Source organism: Chlamydotis macqueenii, chromosome W (genome assembly GCF_036417535.1).
Source record: "Chlamydotis macqueenii isolate bChlMac1 chromosome W, bChlMac1.mat, whole genome shotgun sequence".
NCBI lineage: Eukaryota > Metazoa > Chordata > Aves > Otidiformes > Otididae > Chlamydotis > Chlamydotis macqueenii.
The window spans coordinates 52,566,124-52,577,542 of NC_141592.1; the positions used below are offsets into that span (position 1 = coordinate 52,566,124).

Below are 11,419 nucleotides of genomic sequence, written 5' to 3' on the forward strand. Positions count from 1 at the left end.
TTTTCTGGCCTGCAGAGGTGGTTGCAATTTAGTCACTTTCCATACAAAATACATTCTCTCAAACACTTCCCCTCTTTTGTCCCCTCTGGCCCCAGAATGCATCTGTGACACAGCATGGTATACATACAGCACAGCAGCTTTAAAAAATTCCCAAATTCCCCTACCACTCTGCTGATCTCCTCCCACATTCAACTCTGAATTTCACCAAAATTCAAGCTAGGCAAGGCCCTTCTCTAACAGCCTGCACACAAACGGAGATAACTAGCTGCTTAAAGCTGCAGCCACTCCTCTCTGCCATTTGCCTCCTTCAGATGCTTTTGTTCTCATCTGCATAAAAAACTGGTTTAAATTACTGTAGAATAAATAATTTATTCTAACGAAAAATGTCTTAGATGAATCATGCCTAAGTACTTTCAGCTCACTGATTTAAGCTAACACACCTTCATTTTTATTTTAGTTACCTAGGATTCAACAAAGGATCAGTTGCACAGCTAAGTAGATGAATGATTACTTAAGCAGTAGTAACTTGGTCACTTCTGTCTGCCCATGATATGTTTGAATTATCCTACACCTAACTAAATTAAGCCAAAGCTGAAAACAAGTCATCCAAAATAAGTCTCCATACAAACAATTTTTCTGAAATAATGTCTAAAGTAGTTCTCCTGATTGTTTTTTTTTTAACAAAAATAAGCCCATACCACACCTTCAAGACTTTGTAACACTAAATTCCTAACTCGTTACAGCTACATTCAAAAAGCAGAGATACCCTGTTCTGACACTTTTCTTCTCAGTCACAGCCACCGAACAATGCTGCAGAAAACCCTGGCAGTAGAGGGAACACTAGTGGCAGGTTTCAGAAGTGCTCCAAGGGCACACTGGATCCATACTGTCCTGGAAGATGCACTCTGTGGAGTAGGATAAGTAGAACTGGGGTAGTGTTTCAGTGCAACCTGTGGCTGATGCAAACAAAAGGTTGATCCACGTCTGCCTTGAAAACTGCATGCAGACTTCTGCCATCTGTCTTGATGGGGGCCTTCGAGTTGAGTAGGATGTCTCCAGAACACACAGAAATATCTCAGTAACTTGATGTTTTAATCACACTTTAACTTTTTGTTACTTTGGTGACAAGTACTTCTAATGGGAATTTTGTATATGAATACCAGTATTTATCCCAGCACCTCATTTCTTATGAAGGTCTGGTAAAGAAAGTTCAAGAGTGACATCTTACCCAAACTTGTAACAGAATCTAAAACAAAAAGAACTGGACTAACATCTGTGGGCAGTCCGTGCTTTGAATAAGGAATTAACATTATTTTGTGTTGCTAATATGATCTTAGATTTCCTTTTTGGAAGATGTTTTCACTTTCCTATAGCATGTAAATATTTGCTTATTAATCTTTATACTTTCTTATTTTTCAGCCTTTCCATATAACAGCAGCATGCCATAGACCAGAACTTTTGTATTGTCTGTCTTAAATAACCAGGATGACCCTATACCTACTGAAGGTGATACTGAAAATGACTCAGAAGTCAGTTCAGGAGCCACCAATCAGACCAGATCGTTCCTACCTGAACAATCAACAGTGACAGTGGAAACAGCAAGATACCTCACTAGTCTATGGCTGACACATTTTGTTCCTTCAGTTTACATGTTAGTGATTGTGATAAGTCTCCCTCTGAATATTACAGCGATATTCATGTTTCTGAAAAAAATGAAAATTGAAAAGCCAACTGTAGTATACATGCTGAATTGGGCACTTGCGGATGTACTATTTGTAAATGTCTTTCCTTTTAAGATTGCTTATAACTTTTCTGGAAATGACTGGGTTTTTTGACCTCAAATGTGCCATTTCATCACTGTTGCCTTCTACTGTAACATGTACTATTCAATGCTTATGATGAGCACAAGCTTCAACTGCTTCTTAGCAGTGGTATATCCTATGCAGTTTCTTGGGTGACATTAACATGTGTCTCATTGATTTGTTTCATCATATGGCTTGTAGCAATAACTGGGATTATACCTTTTCTCATCAGAGAGCAAACGATGGAAACACTCAAGTTAAATATAACTACCTGCCATGATGTGCTAAGAGAGTTTGAACATCACGACTATTACCACCACTTCTTCGTCTTCTCTTCTGTGTTTTTTGTAGTGCCGTTTATAATTTCTATTGTCTGTTACGTGTGTATCATTCAGTGTCTTAGTTCTTCTACCATTGTTGCAAAACAAAATAAGAAAACACATGCCTTGCTCTTGTGTGTGGCTGGTTTTTCTGGTTTTGTTATTTGCCTTGGACCAACAAATGTCCTCCTATTAATTCATTATATCCTTTATTCTAAAGACATGAGCTTAGAGTATCTCTACTTTGCCTATCTACTCTGTGTTTGTATCAGCAGTGTTAGCTGTTGCATTGACCCCTTTATTTACTACTATACTGCTTCTCAGTATCAGAGACAACTTTTCAGTCTCTTCAATTGTAAAGAGACTTTCGATCCTGAAAGTAGTAACAGCAGTGGCCAGTCAATGTCTACCACTAGTAGAAGGGCTACATGCTCTAGTAATGGGAATAACAGTGTCTACAAGAAATTACTAGCAATGCATTGAGATAACGTGTCTTACACATGCTTAATTTTTAGATAATTTCAGACAAAAAAAAAAAGACTGTATTATATTCAAGAAATATAAAACCTTAAACCAAGTTGTACAATACTGTATTGGGTCTGGCTGAGATGGAGTTAAGTTTCCCCATAGCAGCCCTCATAGTGCTGTGCTTTGTACTGGTAGCTAGAAAGGTGTTGATAACACACCAGTGTTTTGGCTACTGCTGAGCAGTGCTCACACAGCATCAAGATTGTCTCTCCAACGTTCCCCCCTCACCAGTAGGTTGGGGATGGGCAAGATCTTGGGAGGGGACATAGCCAGGACAGTCGGGACAGCTGACTCCAACTGACCAAAGGGATATTCCATACCATATTACATCATGGTCAGCAATAAAAGCTAAGAGAAAGGAGGAGGGGGCATTCCTTATTACAACATTTGTCTTCCGGAGCAACCTCTACGTGTACTGAAGCCCTGCTTCCCTGGAAGTGGCTGGACATCGCCTGCTGATGGGAAGTAGAGAATAAATCTTTTGTTTTCCTCTGCTTCCACGTGCAGCCTTTGCTTTTGCTTTATTAAACTTCCGTTATCTTGACCCACAAGTCTTTTTCCATATTATTTTCTTCCCCCTAGTCCTGCTGAGGAAGGGAGTGATAGAGCAGCTTGATGAGCACCTGGTGTCCAGTCAAGGTCAACCCATCACAGATACATAGTTCTATGGACTCATATATATATTCATCCAAATTATAGCACCATATATGTGTGTACGTATATGTGTATATATAGTATATGTAAATAGGTTAATGTAGAGGGGAAAAGTTATTTATTAATAATAGCTGTTTAGTTTTTCAGACAAATTATTTATATTGTTAGTTCAATTTATTGCAGGGATTTTATGAAATCCTATTTTAGGATTTTGAACTGTATCAGGTTGATTAAATTCTTACTTATGGAACCACTCCATCTATCCATTACTTCCTGAACAAAGTGAAAATATCTTTCCAGGTCTTTTTTTTTTTTCTATTTGTCATTATCTCTGGAATTACCTGTAAACTTTTCTTAGCATTATTTTGCATCTTGGGCCCTGAAACTGTTTATTTTACATTTTTATATATTCCACTTCAAAATAGTCTATATAGTCTTAGGAATGTGAACAAATGAAAAATAGCTATTGATTGGTGTAATGTGTCAGGGGAGGTAATTCTCAGCAGTTAGAACTAGCTTTTCTTTTGAAGTTCCTACCATTAGTGTACGTTAGGGCTCTTGGTTGGGACTGTGACTTTTCACGATAAATATCACAAAAAATTGTGAAATTTTATTTCATAATAAATTAGTGTTGAATGGCTCTCCAGAAAATATACTGAAAAAGCAGTATTCATCATCTTGTTTGGCAGTTTGCAAATGTGTGCTTTCTTGCATGTCCTTAGTTATCATGCACATGTTTAGGACTTGGAAATATCCTTTATCTCTGCCAAGTCTATATGTTTTTTATATTTTACATTGTGTCCACATCTAATAAAATTGCTGTGGTGTAGAGCCCAATAGATAACTTCATTCTGTGTAGTATTCATTTACTACAAAAGATGCTAAAGACAAATAACAGGAAATCAGCTTTAGAAACAAATGTATAGGTAATAGGATTGTACACAAAAATGGAAACTAAATTAAGTAGGAATTTACTGAATGATCTCCCTGTCCTTATCTTGACCCACGAGCCTTTCATTGTATTTTCTCTCCCCTGTCCAGTTGAGGAGGGGGAGTGATAGAGTGGCTTGGTGGGCACCTGGCATCCAGTCAGGGTCAACCCACCACACTGAAGCAAGCTAACAAATTTGGAGCTGAGAATGTGTCCAGCAATAAAAATGCATAAGAAAGCTTGTAGATATGCCAGCTTCATTTTGTGGCAATATTGGCAAGAGCAAGATTTGTAATCAACGTGGTTTCTTTTGACTGAACACCTCATATAGCAGCCATCACTGGTATAACATTTCACAGGGGAAGGCTTGCTTAATTTAGCATGGCAAGGATATTGCAGAGATTGTTGTGTTCACGCTAGGAGCATTTTATTAGTTAATGACAAGCATGCGTCTGCCATTACAAGCTGCTCCCTGCAGCTTGACTGCAAAGTATGGCCTGTTGGCCATTTGTTCTATTTTCCTTACTTAGTTGAAGCCTAGCCAGAAATGTGAGCATGGCTGCTAAGTGTGTTCATGATGTTTTGCATCAGGCTGGTGCCACTGGATCTTTCCCGTCTTGTGACGGAAATGTCTTGTTTCCAGAAATGGAAAGGGACTACAATAGATGACCAGCTACAGCTCCGCAATGGAGCTCTCTGAGAGCTGGGGGAGGGGAGAGAGGGATCTCGTGCTGGTTGCAATAGTTAAGTAAACTCCTGGGTAAGGCCTTTTTTTATTGTTCAGTTTAATCTTTTTTTGATCTGATCACAGTTTGATCTTGCAAGATGCTGAGCAAATTAAAAAAAATGAATGAGACCTCTCATGCATTTAAAATTAATGACCCACATAAATGCTTTTTCATGGCATTTTGCATTTTGCAAGTGCTAGAAATGGTTTAGTGATAGCTAACACAGCTGAAGAAGCTGAACAAATTACATGCTATAATCCAAGTCACCATTAGAGAACATTAAAATAACTAGGTATGACTGTTGTAATTTGGCTTGTTGGGGAGGAGATCATTAGAAATCAGATCTGAACACTATACTGAACCACAAAATACTGATCAGCCCTCTAAACAAACATGTGGATCTGGAAAGGTGAAAAAGTACTGGAAACGTTTTGGAAGAGTGAGTGACTTTATTTTAAACGGAATCTGTAAAAAGATTTAGCAAAATTTGGGGGAATAATTTTTCTTATCTTTGTGCTACCAGCCTTACAATAGCGGTGCCTGTAGCACTGAAGCACCACAAACAAGCGCCTCTCCTCAAAAGCAAGTCCTGACATTTAAAGTGTGGCACTAAAGACAAATGCATTGCACACAGCAATGTAACTCTATGAAGATCAGAGCTGATAAAGTCAACCTACAATGAAAATCTGATTTGGTTTCCTCACCAAAATAAAAATGAATAACACTGAGTCAAATTCATCTCCATTCATAGAAAGCCTGGGAAAGTCCCTGTCCTTGCCATTGATCGGTTTTGGGTTTTGTGTTAGGAATTTGAAGTCTGTTTGGATTTTTTTGTGTCACACCATTACGTACTAGAGACAACAATCCTTGGGAAGCTCTCGCGTATGTTTTTTTCGTCCTCAAGGATGAGATAGCGTGTGCCCAGGCAGCAGCAAAGCTGGTGCCACAGGGCCTGGGCACAGGGCACTCCCAGTTCATCTTCCCACAGGGCTCACAGCCTGCTCATGCTGGCTTGCCATGTTTCTCCCTTCAACTCAGCTGGAGATGGCAGGCAGGATAGCACTGTTTCCCTCAGGAGCCTGAACACAGAAAAGAAAAATAACTGAATAGACTTTCAGAGCCAGGTTGTCTATAAATATTTTATCACTACTGGCTCCTTATGGTGCTCTTTTTTTTTGTTTTATGTTTAAATAATTTTGTTTTTTGGCTTATAAACAGGAAAGAGCAATCACCATCAGCAATATGGGAAGCAGATTAGGATCCTAAGACCAAACTTTTCAAATCTCTGTTTCAGCAGACACCTAAGTCCATCCACTTCAGCAGATGTGGAGCATCCCTCAGACCCTGCATATCTCCTAGAAGGGGATACAGTGGTACAGAAGCCAGCGGTACCACAGATGGAAAATGATGCTGCTGAACACATGCCATAGGAGTCTGCTGCTTTTCCCACAGCATGGCACTTAATTGGAAACAGGTGTCCAGCTCTGGAGGGTGTGTTTTGTCACTGCCACCTCCTAATGTAATGTCCTGTTTGCTGATAACTGTGGCACTAAAAACACTTTTACTGCCAAGACCTTTATTGTTACTCAGCATTAGTCTTTTATACTCTACCAAAGTTACACGCGAAGCGCATGCACTTAATCATCTAATTTGATTGGTAGCAATATACTGTTCACGCGCCTTATGCTTCCTTTGACTTGGTTATAGCTTTTTGGTTGTCTTTACTATTTTTGCCTTTGGTATTTCCTTATCTTGTTCTAGTTGCTGTTTTTTGTTATTGAGCAAGTGGTGTTCAAGGACATAGCCCAAATTCGTCAATGTCAAACAGATGTGCTGCACTCTCTGCCTCCACATTTCCCCCTTGTTGTTTTTCTACTATCAATACCTGATGTAGCATTCTCGGTATCATTTTTTGTAGGCAGGTGACCAAGCACGAAATGTTAACGATTATGCCTAGTATGATGCCTAGTATCACAATTCCGATTTTAACCAAGGGTAGCAACCACCCAGTTATGCCACACACAAGCTTAAGCAATAAAATTACTGAGCACACAATATACATATTCATGATTGCTAAGCAAAACTAGGTTTCACTACCTTCTAGTAATTTTCTACTATAGCATTCTTCTACTATTACAGACATAACTGCAGGCTTCTCTTTCCAGCTTACCTACCCCGCACGCACCGAAGCCCCGCTCCGGGGAAAGCAGGGCATCACACGGATACCGTCAAGCCAAGCCTTCAATTTAATGCTGCGCAACACAGGGTTAAATACCCGTACACCCGCTACGCACGCGAACGCACCCGCCCCCCTGCACCCATGGACCCATCCATGCCCGCCATGCACCTACCCCTACACTCATGGACTTATCCATGCCCACCACGTACGTGGACGTACCTGACCCCTGCACTCATGGATTCATCTGCGTCCAGTGCGTGAGTCGCCATGGACCGCCCCTCCAGCGTACATGCATCCCTTCTAACGTTACCCCACAATAACAACTCCAGCAACCTTCTTATCTACAAGGCCAGTGACTAGTTTTTTTGCAAGCCTCTGTTGAAACAAGCCATAAATTCTGCTAACAATGTTTTGTATCTTAACGCTTCCCTTCTCATTCCATAGCTTTCTTCCAACAAGCATGATTGTATCCCTCTCCCAAAGTCAGTTTGCTTTCACTGACACCGTACTGGCTCAAGAAATACCCACATCTCCCTCTTCTTTGTTTATGAGAAGAGGCTTGTTTCAACGCTTTATCTATTAAAGTCTGCACATATTTCAACACACACACGAAATAAAGATCAAAATACATATATAAAGAGAACGAATAAGAATCCTACACCTATTTATAATAAGCTTTTTATCAATCCACCAAAAAAAAATTCTGAATATATCAAAATCATCCCTTTGTTGCAGTTTCTGTACTCCTTTTTGCAAGTTTTGAATACTTTTGTAAATAGATTCCGAATGATCAGACAGATTCATGCAGCAAAGCCCAGCAAAATCCTGAAAACTATGATTTTGTGCTAATAATAAAAAATCTATTGCTGATCTATCCTGTTACCAACTCTACTACGCCAAAGACACTGCTGAGCAGGAGGATGATTATCAGCAGGGTCAGAGCAGAGAAGGGAGGTAGATGCAGCACCTTAAGGGCATCCCCTGTTGTTAATAGAGCGTGCTCTGGGTCCTTTCTCTCTCCTCCGCTCCGAGCCACCCCTGTTTATCCCCTCAGCAGATTCAGTGAAAGAGTACTGACCAGACATTGCTGCACACGTGGCCAGCGCATGCAACAAGGCCTGTCAAATATGTGCTCTGCAGGCTAACAGCGGTTCTGTTTTGTAAAGTAGCGGAGTGTATAGAATCTACATCAGTTAGCAGCATTGATAGTGCCGATGCAGTTGCATTTATTTGCTTAGCAAGCCAACAGCCCAATTTATTTAGCGTAGCTAATGCCTGGGCACTTGCCACACCAGGTGCAAAGATTGAAGCAGCAATAAGTTCACTTGGTTTCCAAAACTCTATATTATCTTGGCAATCAGATTCAAAGCTATGTGTACTTTTATGCTGTCTGGATTTTGATATGTTAGTGCTCGCATGATTACACCATGCTGTGTCGTTGTGAGGTATAGGTCTTAAAGCATTTACAATCATTACCACTCTAGTAACATTAGCTCCTGAATAGTTAAAAATAACAGACAGAAGTCCATCTTTACTGATGCCAAAAGTTCCATCTCTTGTAGTTCGGCACTCAGCACTCACAGCCGCTGTTGTTTTACACAGAGTTGCCGTCCTACCATTATCTGGCAGACTAACTGAGCATGTTCTGAAAGGGTTATTTGCAAATGATACAGACAGACAAATGGTGTCCTGCCCTGTGGCATTATCCATAGTTACCCACACGTTTGTTCTTTCTGTGACTGATGTCCATGGAGCTGCCACACAGCTTGTTAACAGTCTGATGAACGCAAGGCAGCTTGGAGCGCTGGTCGTAACCATCGTGCAGGGATCCACTTGTTCACTGCTCCTGTAGAGACACAAGCATATCCTTTCCCCCATGTTATAAGAGGGAATGGTCCTTCCCAATTACCTGTTTCCAGATTCTTAACCATCACTGGAGCTTGCCCTCGGATGGCCTCATGTACAGCAGATGATCCAAAATGTTTCTGTATTGGGGAAGAATTGTCACTCCAACGATTTAGAAAATTGAGCACGTACATTGCATTCGCTAACTTCTCGTTTGCAGATTTCCATTCCCCCTTCTTGTTTCGACAGCATATTTTTAAGTGTGCCATGGGCACATTCAATGATTGCCTGTCTAGTGGGGTTATGTGGGATACCAGTAACATGCTCGATGCCCCAAAGAGCAAGGAAGGTTTGAACTACACAAGAAGCATACGCTGGCCCGTTATCTGTTTTAATACGCGTGGGAACCCCCATGAAAGCAAACACTAACATCCAGTGTTGGCAAACATCTTGAGCACGTTCTCCTGTATGAGCAGAGGCAAACAATAAGCTGCAATCGGTATCAATGGTTACACGTACATATTTGTGTCGGCCAAATGACGGGACATGAGTTATATCAGAATGCCATAATTCTTGAGAATACAGTAAGGATGATCCCGTGCTTGTAATACTGATAATAGCTGTTGAAACTGATCATACAACAAAGGATTATTAATTTCCTTTAACATTGCCCATTCAGCGCATTGTATTACATTGACCACATAGGCAGAATCGGAGACAATACTGAGGGATTCATCATTCCACTTATACAAAGCTCTACAATTTGGGTTGAACTTTCTACCAATTGTACCTCATGATTGCCATTCGTCATTTTTCTTCCACACAATCATGGATTTGTCCATTTTTCCTGATCCATCTGTAAATATTGTTAAGGCGTTTTCTATGGGAATGTAACTTTGATGAGTTGCTGGATACAACATTAGTTCTCCTAAAAATTGCAACATTGGTTGCTTGGGTCAATGAATGGAGATCTGTAGCAAAACTTATTGTAATACCTGTTGGGCTTCTGGAGTTAGTCTCCTAGGAGAGGTTAAATCTGAGTCTCCTTTAAGTATTTGGAATAGTGGAGAAAGCAATTCAGTAGAGAGGCCTAGAGCCGGGTGCTCCCAGCAATTTCTGCAAATTGTTTAAGGTAAACACTGTTTGAGGGATTTTTAACTTTTGCGGCGCAATTGTTCTTTCCATAATTTGCCAGCCGAGATACTGCCAGGGACATACCTTTTGAATTTTTTCTTGAGCAATTACCAATTTAAATCGGGATAATGCATTGGTGATATCATTAAGAACTCTGTCCACCAGAGAATCATAGGGTGCTGCAATTAAGATATCATCCATATAATGATAAATGAAGCTATTCCTATGCAAGCGCCTTACTGGTGCTATGGCCTGTGCGACGTACCATTGGCAGATGGTTGGACTATTTTTCATACCCTGCAGAAGTACCGTCCAGTGATATCACTGACTGGGTTCTCCCATATTGATTGAAGGCAAAGGAAATGGAATCGTGGAGCATCCTCAGGATGTAAAGGTATAGTGAAAAAACAATCTTTTAAATCAATGATGATAATATACCAACCTCGAGGTATCATTGAAGGAGATGGTAACCCCTGTTGCAAAGGTCCCATATCCTCAATTACCAAATTTACTGCCCTTAAATCCTGTAAGAGTGGCCATTTGCCTGATTTTTTTCTGTATTACAAATACAGGTGTATTCCAGGGACAGTCTGTTGGCTGTATGTGTCCAAGCTGTAATTGCTCGTCAACTCACTCATTCAAATGCTGCAGCTTTTCTTTTGCTAAAGGCCACTGGTCGACCCAGGCGGGAGTATCTGTTAACCATGTCAGTTTTTGGGTAAGATGTCCCCGCCCCGCCGGATGAGGGGGGCGCCTGGCGGATGCCGCGGCCCCGGGCACAGAAGAAGAGAGAAAAAAAAAAAGACCTGAGGTTTGAGAAAAGAACAGGGAGAGATTCTTAAAGCTACCGTTACAGGCAAAACAGACTTGACCTGGGGAAAACTATTCATTTCTAACTAAAACCAAAGCAGGATAATGAGAAAGGGAACAACCTGCCCCCATCTCTCTCTCCTCCCAGGCTCAACACCATCTCCATCTCCTTCCCCCTGCCCCAAGCAGGAGGGGACCTGGGGGTGGGGCGGGAAGAGGGAATGGGGGCCACGGTCAGCCAATCATGTGTCGCTTTATGCTGCAGTTTACTAAAAGGAAAACCTACAATAATAACAAAATATAAGGACACTAATATATACAAAATGAACAATGTACAATTTCTCACCACCAAATGTCCAAATGACGGATACTCTGGCTGTCTTTCACCCAGCTTCCTGCATCTGCATGTTAACGAGACTTGGAAAGCCAGACAGTGTCCTTGGTCTCATTAACAACAACTCTTATCATCAGAGCGTTTTTATCAACAT

General features: G+C 40.8%; 1 protein-coding gene across 1 annotated transcript in view; it reads left to right on the forward strand.

Moving 5' to 3' along the window:
• Positions 1-2,605, forward strand: part of LOC104482918 (proteinase-activated receptor 1) — a 67,681-nt gene extending 65,076 nt beyond the window's left edge. The window contains 2 exon segments of the mRNA XM_086769647.1: positions 1,420-1,944; positions 1,947-2,605. Of these exon segments, the coding sequence (XP_086625773.1) occupies positions 1,420-1,944; positions 1,947-2,605 (1,184 nt within the window).
• The last annotated feature ends 8,814 nt before the right edge of the window (positions 2,606-11,419 follow it).